Here is a 17,493-nt window from a genome sequence, read left to right on the forward strand (position 1 = left end):
GAATCCATTGGTTTGAGATTGGCTTGAGCAGGAGAAAAAAATAAGGGATAAGATGCTTGGATTTATTTTTCTGCACATTATGGAAATGCGCAGAAAGATGGAAGTTGTTTGGCTGACGTTAAGTCATTATGGGGTCAGGAAGAACCAAGGCTGTATCTGTAAGTCGTGTCACTCTTAATCACTGAGATCTCATGTTTTGCTCTCTGGCTCTGCAGCCCCTGGTTAAATGGAAGCCACTCCTGGGATCTGGATGCTTTTTTCTGACGTAGCCTTTGCGTAGCAGCTCCGTCCCTCCCGCCAGGAAGCTGCAATGAGTGGAGGAGGGGAGCAGCCAGACATCCTCAGTGTGGGAATCTTGGTCAAGGAAAGATGGAAGGTGGTGAGTATGTCTTTCTGTAATTTATTTTCTTCTATAAAGCACATTTTCAAATAGCTTTAAAATCTGTTTCCAAGCGTTTGTAAGATGTGTGTTGCTTAAAACTTGTTAGGTGGTGACCAGACTTCAAAACTTCTTGTTTAAAAAGAAGCTACATGGATATAATGTGCTTTTTCAGTTATGACTCAGGAAAGCTTTTAAATCCCATTTTGGTGTCAGTTAAAAACATGACTGGAAGAATCCAGTGAGACTACTGAATCCAATCAGCAAGCGAGTAAATCTTTTTTGGAAATCAATCAGGCAGTCTCTTGAAACCAGCCAGATTGTGAGCTTTGTTACCCTTACAAGAAACTTTTTCAGAACCTTGCTGTTCTTCTAATGAAAAATTATGTTTGTTTGCTTGTTCTTTTTTCTATCATAAATGTATTCATGTCTAGTTTATATCCATTTGATTTTGTGCCAGTATTGCCTTTACTTTAAGAAGCTATTTTCCTTTTTGGTCTTTACATCCTTGATTTACATCTAGACATTTGCATCTGAAAACCTTTGAGGGAGTTGAATGTAGTGCTAGTATTTCCTAGGTAAGTGTAAGGAGGATATTCAGGATGCATGTGTAGGACAAAGCACAAAGGAAACAATGTTGGACTTGCATTCTAAAGACTTGAAGCAAACAAAGAAATAGCATGGGAAAGAGCACGAAGAGAATGAATTTGGGACGAGAGATGCAGCATGCTAATATGAGAAGCTTGAAACGAAGATATGGGATAGAAGGATGTGCTGCAGGTGCAAAAGAGGGCGACATGTCCTCATTAATATAGAAGAGTTTGAGCAGACGTGGCAGGAGACCAGTGGGACTGAGTGGAAAACTTATCTGAACTCAAAAGCGACACGGAAGAATATGGGAGGTGGAAGAGGATGGAATTACCCATCCAAAAGGAAAGCAGAGACACAGCCTGAGTGTGCTGGGATGTGCATGTTTAGGAAAGCCAAAGTTCATCTGGAGTTTGAAACTAGTGAGGTGTGTGAAAGGCAGGAAGAAAGGCTTCTCCAGGGAAATTGGCAACAAAAATAAGACCAAGGAAAACGTTGGTATTGTTTGACCTAGTGTTAAAGGACATGGAAAATACTTTTTCTTCCGTTAAAGTGAAGCTCCTTTTGCCCGGAATTATTGACTGCCATTATTATTGGATGTATGCTAATGATTCTGGTGTACTTTTTCTGAGGATAAAAATTGATCTGTTTATTTTGCTAGGGTTGTGTTCCTTTCTCAAAGCACACAGATGGAGGGAGGAAAAAAAAAAAAAAAACCAAAACCCTCAGAGATGCTTCTTTTGCTCAGCCTGGAAGCATCTCCAAGCTGGAAATCAGAACTGTATGATAGATGCCTCTACTTCAGTGAGGAGGAGTATGCAGCCTCTTTTCCTTTCTCCCCCTGCCCTCTCGCCTTTTACACTCTGTGTTCTCACCCTTGCAACTGAGTTTGTGTTAGTGCTCGCAGTGATTGTGGTTTCCAGTCACATCAACGTCCATGTTTAACTCCTTGAGGCCTGGTACTAGTTCAGGAAAGATGATTGGCAGTGTTTGGATGTCCCTTCCATAAGGACTAGTAGTTTGCATATATTAAATACATCTGAATGTAACCAAGTTTGTCATGACTAGTGTCTTAAGTCACATCCGAAGACACAGTCTTCTTACCCAGGGTTTGCTGTACCCGAACTTGTCAGCTTCTTGAAAGGTGTGGGTTAAGGAGTCATAGGCTTAAGTTGGTGTTTGTAGCATGTCTGTTACTGTACCTCAGAGGAAGTTTAAAGGACTGTGAGGAAGAGAGAAGATGGAACTTGCTAACCACTAGTATGCTGCTTAGAAAGAGATGATTATCTGCATTTGCAGTCAATGGATATTGCAGTATAGGCAGATATTGGATGGGTTAGCTCTGTCCTATGCAGCTTTCTAAAACTGGCAAGGAAGAGTCAGTAATGTAGGTAGTGCTGCACATCTTTTCCTCATCTTTAGAATACTGAAAATACTGAGGTAACAACTGCCTGTGATGGTAAAAGGTTTTCAGGGGGCAAAATAGAAGATGAAATAACAATATTGTTATAAGCACGCTGGAAAAAAAAAATCATGCGTCATGAACAGAGCAGGTAAACAGCAGAAATTGTTTCATCTTGTTTAATCTGTTACCTTCTTCTTGACGGAGACTAGGGTATTTTTTAAAAATGTTTTTTCTTCTCAGTCAGATGACTGATTGTCATCTGATTAGGAGATTAGAAGTGATTAGGAGACATTAGTCTCATTTTCAGACTCTGAAGATAGGTCAGCGTGTTGTTGATCTCCAGACCCCAAACATGTTTAGATTACATATAACATGTTGGGCATATAATGTGGACAAGTACATTTTTCAGATGACATCTAGCAAATCATCTCAGTCCTTCAGTTTCTAACGAGGACAGCAAAGTGTGAAGATATTAAATGAAACAGAGTCTAGTCTAGTTTTTGATACTGAAAAATAGGTCTTTGTCCACTGTGACCGTTTAAAGCAAATAAAAGCACAACTGTTAATATTTGCAGTGAATATACTGTAAATAATAATTAATGATGCCAAGGGCATTGTGTTTAACCTCCTTTTAACACAGATAAAAGCTTTGTGCCTGCATATTTCTTCAGAAAATTCAGGCTCTTTCCAATATCACTAAGCACTTTAAAATTTTAGTGTTCAGTGTGCATATATTTTTTTTTTTTTTAAGATGATGCATTTTAAAAATATCACTGCATTTGTATGCAGAGCTCTCTGAGCAGTTTGTGGCTATTTGAGGAAAGTGTATATTCAGCATGATGACTTGGTCACATTCATGCTGGAAATAGTATTTTAGCTTTATGGTGTGTTAAAATGTTAATCGAGTCTAATGAAGATGGAGATCAGGTATATTAACTAGTCTTTCAAGGATCCCCTTCCTAATTTATTGTTGTTAACCATACTTTGCTAGACTATTCAAGAGATCTTTTACTCTTTTATTAAGGATGTAATTTTACTAATTTAAATTATTAGTAGCGTGACCTTTTTTCAGTTTGGCAGGAAGTAAAAAGATATCGATGACTTTTTTCCTTTCTTCTTGTCTTCGCTATTAAAATCTGTTTTTGGTGTTTCTTTTCAATATAGTTGAGGAAAATAGGTGGCGGAGGCTTTGGAGAAATCTACGATGCGCTGGACTTGCTGACCCGGGAAAACGTGGCGTTGAAGGTCGAGTCAGCCCAGCAGCCAAAGCAGGTCCTGAAAATGGAAGTAGCTGTGCTGAAGAAATTGCAAGGTAGAGCTGTACTCTAGATACACCAGAAGAAGCACATCAGTGATTTTCCTTTAAAAAAAATCATTGAATCTCTGTTTTGTTTTAGTGTGATTAAGTATTTCCAATATTCTGCAGTTAATTTCTAAATTGTCCTTAGGAATGAAATAGAAGCCATTAGGTTTAGGTTCGTCAGAAAACTGAGCTCTTTGAGCTTCTGAATGCTTTGATACATCTAAAGTGTTCTTTGAAACAGGATGATATGAAAATCCAAAGCAATAAAAATTTAATTGCTCTCAAAATCTTTGTCAGATGCACTTTTGAATAGATTACTTAATTAGCTTAATTATATTTTAATGTCTGACACTATCAGTAAAAAGAAGTCTATCATGGCTTCTCTTCATTACTTTTCAAAATATAAGATTAAATAAAAAGTTTATAAAGTTTTTTTTAGCAATTTATTTTGATTCTTGAAGATTTTGACAAATAGCAGGAGCCAAATTTTCTTCAACTCTTAGTTTGAGCAAATCAAAATCTGCCTGGCATGGTGCTCTGATCTGCTTCTAAGGTCACATAAAAACAAACATTGTCAGCCTCTATAGATTTGAGGGCAAATATGTCATGTTATACTATGAATATTTTAACCTCTCTTCTGTTTGTGTTCTTTTAAAGAACTTCACAATTACAGTGAAGTTTTGAAGTGAAAGGTACTGTTTTCCTACTATGACTTTTTTACTTTTTGTGGAAAAAATAGTATTTGAGAAATTTAAAGCTAGAAATGTTGGCTGAAAGAAGCAAAAATCAATTTGTTGACTGTTGCCCTATGGCCTTATGAAAGTTGAATTTTGGCATCAGTCCTGATTTTGGAGTATAACTCTAGTAAGTTGAGATCTTCCCCCCGAAGTGTCCATAGCTGTGCAGTGTCACGAGTAATGCTGTCCAGATGGAAACGGCAGAAGGGAACACCTGAAAACAGATTCACTGAGGCATTGCACTAGTTTCTTGATATAAGGATAGTTCTGTTTTGTTATTTGTTTTCTCAGTATTAATTTTTGTAGAAATAAATAAATAAATAGCAGTGCTGTGACTCTGTGGCGGTGATACTGGAAGTGGACTTTGGTGTTTGAGTTTCACAGAACAGTTCAGACTTCAGTTTTAGGTAGAAAATGTAGGTAGGGAATGATGTAGGAAGTGAGGAATATGATTTCAGTAAGAGAGGGCTTGTGGAGGTCCTTTTGAAACATACTGAGATCTATAGTATGATCAGATACTTTTATTTTTTCATATGAAATTTTTAACCATACTCACAGGATTTTTGTTAGAGTAGTGGATTGTGGTGGAAAAAAACATTTTACACAAATTTGTGGCTCCTAGCAGTAAGAACCGACTTTTTTCTACTTCTGCAGTTCTTGATGAAGCGGAAAGAAAATTGAGGAAAAATGGACAAAAATCAAATGCTATCAGTTCTTGAAGAGTGTGTTTTTAATTTACTGTTTCATTCATTGTATAGAAATTTTATTTCTTTTTGATGATTTTTTTTTCTGCCTATTCGGTGGTTCTGAGGTGAAATTGTAGACAATTTTTCTAGGATATTTTTGTAACTACCTACTAATAGCATATGTCCTCTGAGACTAGATCATCTTGTTCTCTTATCACCTTTTATTGTGTATGTGTTATTATTCTTTTCTCAAAGGATCCATGTTCTTTCATTTTCAAGGTGTTCTGGTTACCTTGGACATAATTCAACTCAGAGGAAGGAATGTAATTGTCATGAGAATCCCCTTCCATGCAAGTAATTGGAAAGTTGATGTGTGAATAGTATGTAATGAGGCCACAGCTTTTGTCTCCCTGCTGAAGTGGCTTGACAGAACTGTTCAGCATTCTTTAAAGTGTAGATCTAACTTTAAAAATTATATATATTTACTCTAGTGTGTTGTTTCCGGTACATATTTTGAAGCAAGAGGTTTTGAGGAAAGAATTAGACGACAAGTTACACCAAGGTATAAGTTGGTCACGGTCCAGCAGAGCAGCCGGTAGATAGGCCAGCTCCTTCACTAGAGCTACTCATGTGGTAGAAGTGCTTTTGAGTTTCTGAATTGCAGTCTTATTTCACAGAAAGTGTGAAATAGAGACGAGAAGAGTTGTCGGCAGAAATGCAAAGCCGTACTGTATTTTATTATTTTTCAATTTAAGAAAATTCGATAAATGAAAACAGTGTGGTCATTCATTGCAGTGGTGCACTGAGTCCCAGCTTTATAGATGTGCAATGCACCAAGTACTGAAAGACATCCAAAAAACCTAGTTTAAGTTCCTGGTGCAGCAAAGCACACTTAAGCGTGCAGGGTAGTTCTATGGCTTCGGTCTTAATGCTTTCCAATAAAAAGAGTTGGGAGAAGCAAAATTTTCTTGTTAATTCTATGTGTTATGAAGTGCCTGTTACGTTCGGTGGTATGGCCATTTAATATAGCTTAGACATGGATTGCATCTGTGAGGGTTTTTTTTTTTCCTGTTTTTTTTTTCTGTTTTTTTACCCTCTTTTTTCTTGGCAATGATGCTACCCTCTAAATTTTGTTGTTAGCACAGTATTTAACTCTTTAAGCTGTCAGATTTTTAAAGAAATCTGCCGCAACAGATGGTACGGCTTCTTTTTCCCTTTTTATCTTTTCTTTTTCCCTTTGGAAACCATGTTGTCGCTCCATCTGTTTCAGTTCGTGCCGCCAGAGCGGAGCAGCCAGATTTACCCCGTGTCTGTGGGTGAGGCCGAGCGCCGCGCAGTAGGTTTCCATCTCCCGCGTCCGCATGGTCTTTAGCTCTGGTGGTTACCGCTCTGGGGAGCCATGGAGCGACAGGCTGCGTGTGGGGCAGGCCCCAGGGCGAGGGCCACCCCTACCAGGGTGCTCACTAGCTCATTAAAGTGCAGCCATGAATATACGGGATTTCATCCCGGGGAATTTGCTGCAAATCCCTTTCTTGGGATATGATCTAGTCTAATATTGCTTGTCTTGCTTTAAAAAACAGTGTAAGGAAAAACGGAAGTAAAGCAGCTTACAGTTTAGTATTCATATAAAAGCAGAGATTATAGAGATTTCTTTTAAAATAAATTATTTTGATGAGTCTTGTTCTGTTTTCTCTTTATAGAAGTAGACTTGTCTGTTTGAACGTATGTGCCAGGGGGATTGCAATAAATAGACAACCAACTTTTCTGGCAAGTGAAGAGAGAATCTTCAGAAACTCCAGGACTAATTCCCAGTGGTTTAATGGGCTCTGGGTGGAGCAGTATCAAAAAGTCCCCTCCAAACTAACAGATTTTTTTTTTAACAGCTTTCTTCTACCATTCTTCCTGTTTATTAAAGTTAATTGAAGATATCTAAAGCAATATTTTTTTTTTTTTTTTTTTTGGGTGGAGGGACATGTGCTAGATTTTTAAGGAATAAAACCACAGAATCTTCTTGTTATTGGCTAACTTATTATTATTATTATCCTCAGGGAAAGATCATGTTTGTAGATTCATCGGATGTGGAAGGAATGACAGATTTAACTACGTGGTCATGCAACTTCAGGTCAGTGTATCAAACAGAACTCAAAGCTAGCTTTTGTGTTTTGTTATTCTAGACAGAAATATATGAAAATACTAGTTAAATTTTAGAGACTGATCACTAAAAATGATCAAAGATTATAAATGTGTAGTTGTGAGGTAACCTAAATGGAACATATGCTTATATTCTTATCCCTTGATACTTTTTCCATAATTCACTGTAAGTTTACATACTTGGGTTGTTCTGAGGATGCAAAGTGAGAACTGTGATATATTCTGAGTTAATTCACATTCTTTTAAAGGTTTTGGTTGAAAATAGTCTAAAATGTAACAAAACTGTCTGTTTCGTTTAGGTTATGGGATGAAAGTTAGGTTTTTAACTTGCAAAGAGCATTTTTTTTAAGTTAACTAAAATGCTTGTTCTTGTAAGGGAAAAGCGAGTGATTAGGATGTAAAATTATGGACTAAGTGTTCTTTACCATCTTGGTAGATGTTCTAGTATACATACTTTGATCATCTTATTTTGAAAGACCAACTATTTATGACATTGTAAAGAGGCATTTCTTGCTTAGTATTCTTTAAATCTATTGAAGTCATCTAAGACACAATGTATAACAAAGCAAATAAGATATTTTCCCTGGAGAGGTGAATATAAATAAGTTTTTGCAGGTATTTTTTTCTGACGTGTGTGTGTGTGTGTACCACATATGCAACACTTCATAGTTGAGAAATATACCAAAATCTTTTACTGAACATCAATTTGGTCTGCATTATTTAGGGGCAGATAAATGCTAGGGTTCGTTTTTTCAAAAACAGTTTATAAATTTAACATTGAAGATACTTAGCAACATTTCATCATTTTGTTTTGGTGGCGTGTGTTACATTTGACTATGAAAATAGATGATGAGAATATTCCACGTTTAACCACTAAAGAAGGGGTAGGAAGATTTTATGCTGTCTATGACTGTTGGTCTTCTAGTATTTTTTCCTCTTTGTTCTGAAAACTTCATTCTGTTTTGAGCAGGGTCGGAACTTGGCAGACCTGCGTCGGAGCCAGTCTCGAGGAACATTCACCATCAGTACCACTCTGCGGCTTGGCAAGCAGATTTTGGAGTCTATTGAAAGCATTCACTCAGTGGGATTCCTGCACAGAGACATAAAGCCTGTAAGTCCCTCGTCTGAAACAAAATACTTTTTTAATGTGTGGACGTTGGATCACGGCATAAGTAGGAATGGCTGCTATATTAGATGTTAAAATGGAAAAATGAGAAATGACAGTAATTTGAGTGTGTTTTCATGAGCGCAGAATTTTCCTATAAATTAATATTGGCTTGAACATCTATAATCTCGGCCTTCCTCACAATGGTTAAGTAGTTATTTCTTGCAATTTTTCTATAGACAATGTTTCCCCTCCAGTAATATCTCTGTGTTAATATATACATAGATTCAAGTACATACATATTTTTCTTTCTTCCTAGTCCAACTTTGCAATGGGACGTTTTCCTAGCACCTGCAGGAAGTGCTTTATGCTGGATTTTGGCTTGGCTCGACAATTCACCAACTCATGTGGGGATGTCAGACCAGTAAGATATTTTTCACAGTTGTCAATTTGATTATTTGAATATGGTAATATAAAAATAATCTTTCTTCCAGAGAAGTGTTTGAGTACCATTGAACTGCTAACTGATCTAAACAACAAACTTCACCCCAGATGAGGAATGTCATGTAGTTTGTATCCAAACATGGGCAGCCAGGAATGAATATTGAACATTGTACACATTTTACTGAATATCCTAATACTGTTCCAGAACTGAGCTTTACTTGGTATTTCAGAGAGAGAGGGAAGGAAAAAAAAATCACCTTTGCAGAAGGAAAAAACATCAAACAGTAATTTAAATGTATAATGTTCTGAAATCTCACAATCACAGAATGGGTGAAGTTGGAAGGGACCTCTAGAGATGATCTAGTCCAAGCCGCCTGCTTGAGCAGGGACACCCAGAGCATGGGGCACAGCATCATATCCAGGTGGGTTTGGAAGATCTCCAGAGAAGGAGACTCCACAACCTCTCTGGGGAGTCAGAATTCTGAAAAATGGAAATAATGACAGGACACTATAATTACCATATATAGCAAGACAGAGGTATAGTTGCTGTATTCCCGTGTAACCTAGTCCGAAGATAGTTGTAGATTGAAGGATATCAATGAGGACCTTAGATTTTTTTAAGTACAGTAGAGCCTCCCTAATTCACTGATGGGGAATTCACTTTTTTTAATGGTAATATTTGCAATTAAGAAAGTCAGTGACACATTTACTTTATTAGACTAATTTAGTTTACATTTCTATGATAATATTTAATAGGGTACTCATCAATCCTGTATAGTGTATTTACTATTGCTAAGTGAGTGATAGAAACCATCTCTGCAGCGTTTTGATTTTTGCTAAGATATTGGGAAAGTGACAAACTTTTGTGCTCAAATTATGAGGTGTTTGAATTAGTAAGGTAAATTAGCGAGGTTCTGCTATACTCTATTCCTTCAGCCATAATGCTGGACATTGCAATGAAAACAAAGAGCAGGGGAGACCAACAGGGTGGCTGCTGCTGTTGGAAAGGTGAGCTAAACATTTTAAGTAGTTTAATTTTCTTATTATTTCTCAATGTTCTTGTCTTTTGTATGTTTGGCTGATCATAATGTTTTCTGTCTGACTGTTAGTTTTGAAAAGGAAACAATTCCCAGGAGTCTATCATTTCAAAATACACGTACACCAATGGTAGTGTTTTCAGAAAACATAACAGAAATATTGAGTTGTCTGTTTTTATCAAATCGTTTTTATTTTGTAACAACTCGGTTCTTGCCTTTTGTTTTTCATTGCAGTGCTCTACAGTGTAATAAAACAATTCTTTAAACTGTTTAGTTTTCTGACAGTATAATCCATAATAATAGGTGAGGATGGGAAAAAAAGTTAGCTTTATTCATACTTAATAGTTGTGGTTCTTTCTAAATAGTAGACAAGGCAAACCATATGGTTGCTAATAAAATTTATGAATGTGTTCATTAAATGTGCTATGTGCTCCTTAAAGTTGTCCATTTTCTAATCTTCATTAGATTATCACAGCAGATAGTACAGATAGCCTGAAAAAATTTAAAGGTGAAACTCTGAGAAACAGTTTCTTAACAATAAGGTTGGTGCTTTATTTTTATAATAAACCTATTTCTGAATATACCTAACTTTCTCTGAAAGAATCTGACCACACTGAAATTTTACATATAATCTCATAATCTTTGAATATTCTTGACAGAAGTTGTAAAAGAATCAGAAAAGAAATTTTGGATATTGCAGTATCATATTTGTATTTGCCCCAACAGTAAAGAGTTCCTGGTGACCAGAAGTCTGTTTATTCAGCTCAAAAATGGTTGTGGACAGTAAGACAAGAGACTTTTGTGGACATAGTTTAAAGCCGGAAAGATGATGACAAAAGAGTATTTCTCTTCAGAAATCACTGCAAGCAATAATCTAATCAACTTTGAGGCTGATGGAAAATAAGGGTGTCATGTAGTTCTTTAGCAGCAGGCAGCTTAGGCTGATAAGGTGGTTGAGTATAAAAAGGAATTCCAAAAATAAGCATTAATCAGTTTTTGTATTTCAAATCTTCATCTTGGGTGGAAGTTCACTTGATTGAAGCTCAACAGTAGGAAGTTTAAGATCTCTGTAGTGAGGAAATGTGCTTTATGTTGTGAAATCAGGTCAAGAAGCAAAGAGGAAATGAGAAATTTTTCAAAGGGTTCAGCTACCCAACATTAGACTGCTAGTTAATTGCAGGAGGGTATACCAACAGAGATGGATATATAGGAGGCTTCCGTTTGACTTGAATGTGGTTAGATGCTCTTGTTTCATTTTGGTTACAGCAAAAGGAATTGCACATGCTGGTGGTTGCTGATCTTTTCAATCATCCATTCAATTCCTTCTGCATTTTTGCTCCTGAGCCTGTGCTTGTTCTTATAATCTTTTTTTCTCTCTCCTCTCTGGTTTCCTTTTTCATTCAGCTCTTCATATTACTTAGTTTCCAGTTAAACTAATTTCTCTTTTCCTTGCATTTGAGCGCCAGCAGGAGTAACGCAATGCGACTAAATGAAATTCTCTTCACTCTCAAGTTTCTTTTCCTGGCACCACAATGTAATCTAAGTGTTCTGAAGGATCAAGAGAAAAATTGGAATTCAAGTTGTTGCAGCTCTAGATTGGATTATTCCTCATGACAGGGAGAACATTGGAAGAATATAGATACCCAATTCAAACAAGTCTGCATTGCGTGCGTGTGTGTGTATTTATGCGCAAGCTGAGACATAATTTGCCAGGCAGATCTGGCAGAATATTCCGTGGCAACATCATGATGCAGTCTCGAATCCCTCCTTGACTGTCCCCATTCCAAAGCATAGGGAGGGTGCAGGCTTCTTACAAACTGCTGTAAGGATTATTGGGCGGACAGCAAACATTTGACTGAACTACCTTTGCGAAGGGGTTGAGGTGATTTGCTGAATTTAAAGTAAGCAGCCAAAGAAACAAGAATCTAACATGAAGAATTTGAATTTAAGTGTCTCATAAGCAGGAAGTTAAACAGGTGAATGAAGGATGTTACAGGTTTCTTTACCTTTGTCATCTATAATCTTCTGTCGATGAAGTACAAAGACAGCAATAATGAATCTGGAGAAATGTTGATGTATTTGCAGAAGCTTTTCAACTGAAAATACTCATGCTTTAGAAGTAGAAATGACGATTCATTCAGGTTAAAAAACCTAAATATTTTTGCCGATATATCAGCATTTACTTCTGTTTCATATTGTTATTGGAGTGGATACCAAACATACCATGTTTTGTTGCAGAAAATGCCTTGCTGACACAGCCGCTTTCCTAGCCTAGATTTTGTTCTCCCTCTTCTCTCCTGCAATTCCTACACTGTATGCAGACACATTCTGAACATCAGTTTCTTCATGTGCACTTATCTGCCTACTGTATACTCCAAATCTTGTGCTGTGAAACCACATCTCCTGCCCATCATACGTAATATAATTAGAAGGTTGTAAGGAGTAATCATAGACTCTCTTTGGGCAAATTTTGCAGTAGCACTGGATTGGTTGTGTTTACTGCTGTTGTCTCTTTTTGCTGCTTTGCTCTTCCACAATCCTGAAATTAAGTCAAAACCAGCCCTATCTTCTGTGTGAAATTAAATTATTCTCTGGAGTAAGTAGATGAAATAACAGCAGAAATTGCTCCCAAGATTTTTGTGCTCTGTAGAAAAACAAAGCCTTTGCTTAAGTACTGCTTATTTCAGTTCAGTTCCCTCTGAGCATAGTTTAACTTTTTCTCTTTGATTTCTTGTCAGTATTTTCTTGAATTCTCATTTGATTGTTGCTTATTGTTAAAGAGAGTTTTTAAAATACAAGACATGCTATACTGACTATTAGCAAATATTTTACTTTATTTTGCTGTAAATCATAAGTTTATTTCAGTCGTTTCTTTTTTTGACATTTAACATAAGTAGTGTTTATTCCAGAGTTCACGCTACTTTGGTTTTGTCTACCTTGAAATTAGTTAGTTGTGAATGATACATTAAGAAATCGACATGTGTGAATTTCTTAAAAATGTGTATTCATCAAATTATCTAGATTGCCAATAAAATTGCTTAAGTATGTAGGTCTAATATAGGTCTGTTTTACTGTAAGCAAGAGAAAACATGTTAAGTGGCCTGGATAAGTAACTTGGAAATAATGTTGTCCCTCATCGAGGTGCATATGGAAGCGGTGTAACTGTATGACACCTTAATAATGAGCAAACTAAGCATATGTGTGTGTGTGTATATACACACGCGCACACACACATGCTTTTCACTCTTTGGTAAAATGTAGTACAATACTGCACCCTAAAAAAATACTGTCAAATTCACGTAAATGCAGTATTCACATGGGTTTCTTAATTTGTCTGACGCATGACCTTTTCTTGTGGTTAGGATACATGTTAGTTTTCCTTTTACTTCTTTTCTCCATAGTTAGAGAGGAGCTTATAGCGTTTAATAAATCTAAGCCCATGCATGTACAACTTGAGGAGGGATTTATTTGTATGCACTGGAGTGTGTATTGTTGTTGACTAATCACACAAAAGTGAGTATTATTTCTTGACTTATTTCTTGACAATGAGCATATTATTATCTTTCACATATAAACACTGTTTTGAAATAATCAAGGTTAATATAAAAAGGACTTAGCTAAGAAAGTAGTATTTAACAAACAGGAAAACAAGACTATGGAACGGTTTGTTCAACATTTATAGTATTTACTGTCTTTTTCATTATATCTTTTGGATGCTGTATGTGGACTGTTGATTTATAGAATTGAAAGTAAGCAATTTTCAGGCTAATTTGTTGCTTTACCCCCAGTGGGATTTATAATAGTATGATTATTCACTTTTGGATTAGATTACCTAAAATAACCTTCATTTGTTTTGCAGCAGGTAGATGATAGTGTGACTGATTTCAAAGTAGAAAATAAGACTTGAAAGGGATATTCTTGGTGGATAAACAGCACAATAGGTGATGGAATTTGCTTCTCTAGTCATTAACCCCTCCAGTGCCGTGTTTCTTATCCATCAAACTCCCTTTCTACAATAGTGCAGAACAATTCCAAAGCTTAACTTTTATAAGCCAGGAAGTGGCAATTTCACATATAAACTACTGGTGCAGAAAGCATTGGTTTTTTTTACAAATGTGGTATCTGCTGCCTAATTCTTTATCAGTTGGGCTTTCCTGAATCATTATTGCAAGGACCTAGCCAGTGGTTTGTTGTTTGGGCCATTCATTCCATGTTACCCAAGTACCCAAGTGAGTACAAAATGTGGGCATTGAGACAGCAGATAGTTCTACTATTTTTTAAAAAATAGGTTATGAATTGATATAAACATAGAAACATCTCTCTGTTCCTAAAACTAGTATCAAATCTCTTCCTTATTCTTCCTGATACTTAAATTTTGTCCTTCTGACTTTTTTTTTCTTCCTTTCTCCTATGAGCTTCTTTTCCCATGTAGGTGAAATACCCCTTTTTCCTCTGGTTCTCACTTCAGACTTTCCTAAATCCAATGAGAGCAGACCTTTTTTTTTCATAAAGCAGTGAATTGCTATTTTTCCAGTGCATTTCCCAAATGTGCTCCAAGAACACTTACAATTGAATTGTGCAGAGACTTCCTTCAAGTGTCAGGTAAATACATTTAACAGCATGAAAATTTTCAGTAAGAATTAGAATTGAAAGTCCCCAATCTTCTGCTTTGCAGATGGCTGCTGGAGGGTGGTTTTCTCCACTGCTTTGCCTCTTATTCTCTTAGCACTAGTGAGAATAAATAGCAGTAGTGTCTCTGTCATCTTGAGAACAAGAATAAAATAATTCTTTTTAGATATAAAACTCATACAGCCTTCAGTTTATATGTCTCTATATGGCCATAATGGAAAGTGAAGGTGTCAGCTGTGCTGCAGAAATAGAAAACCTTGAGAGGCTAAATCCAAAGGACACCGTTTTTTTTTCTTTTTTTTTTAAATCATCACATGTTAGATCTTATTTTTGTGTTCTTTAACTTATGTGTTTCTTTATACTAACAAGATGGTAAAAAGGGGATGCAAACTAAGTTGACAGAGCTCAGGGAAAATGCAGTTTAAAAAGTAGCCATGAGAAGGAGGTGTTTAGGATAAAAATTTTCCGTCTAAAACATCTGTGGGTTTTTTTTGTTTTTCTCTACGGAATATACAGGTCTCTTAAGTGACAGCAGTAGAATTATTCAAATTAATAGTTGTTGGAATCTATTGATTTGCAAGATGGCCTGAGAGAGTCTCTGTCTTGCCGGTACATAGCATAAATAATGCTTTTTAGGTCAAAGAGGGAGCTGTTGCCTGACTGCTTTCCTTCTGTCACTGCCTTCCTTCTTCCTTCTCTGCTCAGGGACTAGATTTTAGGTCATTCTCCATTTGCTTTTTAAGCAAATCAACCTTGTAGGTTTGTTTAGAGTGACCTTAATTTTAAGTGCCTAATCTTTCATGTATTTATTCAAAATGTAAAGAAAAGAAACCTCCTTTATTATGTATTAAGGAGGTTTACAGTATCTAACTTGCTAGATTTTTATCCAGGAATTCAATATGTTACGACTTCCTATTTGGGGAGGTTTGTTTTTGAAACAACTGGGGGATGAAAAGCACCGTGTTTCTGATATGCTTTGTGTAAAAGGATTAGAAAAATCTTAATCTAAAAAAATGGCAAAGGTAATAAAATCCAAAGGAAACATTAGTATCTACCAAAAATCTCTGAGGAATTGCCCATACCCTTTATTGGTGCTGTGAAGTATTAAATAACCTTCTGTAACAAAATTCTGTGCTATGACTCCTGCTGAAGCAGAAGATTTGTTAGCAGTAGCTGTAAAGACTGGTCCTTAGAAAAAGACTGGGGAAAGGAGTTGTGAATGTTTAGAATTTCTTTTTTTTTCTCCAGGGAGGGAATTAGTAATCTGCTCACATTTAACTCTGAACATGTTATTCTGTTTGGTTGTTTGTTTACAGAATCAAGTAAATGCCATTTGTCTTTCTTCAGTGCTCCCAGGTTCTGAGCATTTTCCAGGAAAATGGTTTTTATCTTCAGTTTTCTTTTGGACAACCACAAATGAAATGGAAATACGTTTTAAGAAGTCGAATTCTTTTAATAAATAAAAAACACTGCACAGAAATATGTTGGTAAACGTAAAAATGAAGAGCATGAAATCTGTTTTGAAAACTTGCAAAGATTTCATGTCTGTTGTATTTCAGCTAAACACAGATGCTTTTGAATTTATTAACATTTCAGAACACTTTTGCATTTGAACTGTATGGGTTTTTTTTGCTTTTAATGTTATGGATGATCTTGAGTGAAATGAGAAAATTTCCTTCTTATTCCATTCTACTTTACCTGCTTGTCTTTGAGCCCTTAGTGATGCCTGAATGGCAGGGTATGTCTCCACTTTTTGGAATAACAAGAAAAATCTTGCTAAATATGCCGAGGCATGTTGGAAGAAAATCGATATTATTTAGTGTATTTTTCAGTTTTCAGGCTCTCCAAACTTAGCTTACACTCTTCACCTTTTATTTTTTGTAGTTTAAAAATACCTGTGTGTCTTCAGAATATCTGTGAACAAAATACAGGAGTATTTTAGATTAAGATTACAGGAGTATTTTAGATTAGTAATGTATGAATTTTAATTTATTAATGTTGTTGCGCTGTTTGTGTGTTTCTGTAGTTTCTGATTTGTTCAAATAAAAATAAAGCACAACTGAAAATCAAGATCATTGAAGATTTATGTGACATAATTCAACTGCCAATTAGAGGGCAGTAAGCTCCTCAAAGTAGAATTGGAAACAGTATTTGCTATGTTCTTCTTCATTATAAAATAAGTATTTTTGTTAATAAATAGTGATTCAAAAGTAGGGTTGGAAGAGAGCAGCTGAATTGCTTTTTGGAAATATGAGCATTAAGTGCCTTAACTTTGGCAGAACATGGGAGTTAGTTTGGAGAAGTTTGTGCAGACTTCCCTTCTTGTAGAGAAATGTAAAAAAATTACCAACTTAATAGACATTTTGAAGTAACGCATGAGATACAGCTATATTAGTACCATTTATTATGTTCATCTGTCATAACCTTCAAGGAGACAGAGCAAGATTATCTAAAGCATAATATGATATGCTCAGTGTTTTCAGCCTCCACTGAATTTGTTCGTTGGCTGTTACTTAAGTTTGACTGTATTACTGACAAAAAAGAAATGAAGGAAATCAGTATTAGAGAGAGGACCAGTTGGCCTCATGTGTCTGCTTGTACAGTGTGGGAAAGGTGGGTAGTGAGTTAACTCAAAAAGTGAAGAAAGGACTTTATGAATGAGCTGATACAAAATGAATATATACATTTCCTGCTCTGTTATTTTGTAACATGCCGATGCGATGTTTTTCATTGATTAAATAAAACATAAAACTTAAGAAAACCAGTATTAGAAACCAGAAATGAGTATTTCTTTGGGAAGAAATTTTTGTTGCAGCTCCTCAGTGCTTGGTATTGCCTTTGTAAATGCTAACAGTGCTATGTACAAAGCAACTGAAAGCCAAGCCTCAGGCCTCCGGTCTGCTAAGAACACAGGACTTCATGGAATGCAAAACAACCTTAATTTTTTTACTTAATAGGAGTAACTAAATCAATATTCCTGCTCTCTGGGGAAGTTCTCTCTCTCTCTCTCTCTGTCTCTCTCTCTCTCT

At 36.1% G+C, this 17,493-nt stretch overlaps 1 protein-coding gene across 2 annotated transcripts in view; it reads left to right on the plus strand.

Annotated features, from left to right (window-relative positions):
• Positions 1–240: 240 nt before the first annotated feature.
• TTBK2 (tau tubulin kinase 2) overlaps positions 241–17,493 on the plus strand; it is a 46,102-nt gene continuing 28,849 nt past the window's right edge. For both annotated transcript variants that reach the window (XM_026033428.1, XM_026033429.1), the window contains exons 1-5: positions 241–379; positions 3,537–3,684; positions 7,147–7,220; positions 8,220–8,360; positions 8,674–8,778. In XM_026033428.1, coding sequence (XP_025889213.1) covers positions 311–379; positions 3,537–3,684; positions 7,147–7,220; positions 8,220–8,360; positions 8,674–8,778 — 537 coding nt within the window. In that variant the 5' untranslated portion in view covers positions 241–310. The remainder of the gene's footprint in view (positions 380–3,536; positions 3,685–7,146; positions 7,221–8,219; positions 8,361–8,673; positions 8,779–17,493) is intronic.

The sequence above is a fragment of the Nothoprocta perdicaria genome, unplaced genomic scaffold, assembly GCF_003342845.1.
Source record: "Nothoprocta perdicaria isolate Ctin4 unplaced genomic scaffold, notPer1 scaffold_129, whole genome shotgun sequence".
NCBI lineage: Eukaryota > Metazoa > Chordata > Aves > Tinamiformes > Tinamidae > Nothoprocta > Nothoprocta perdicaria.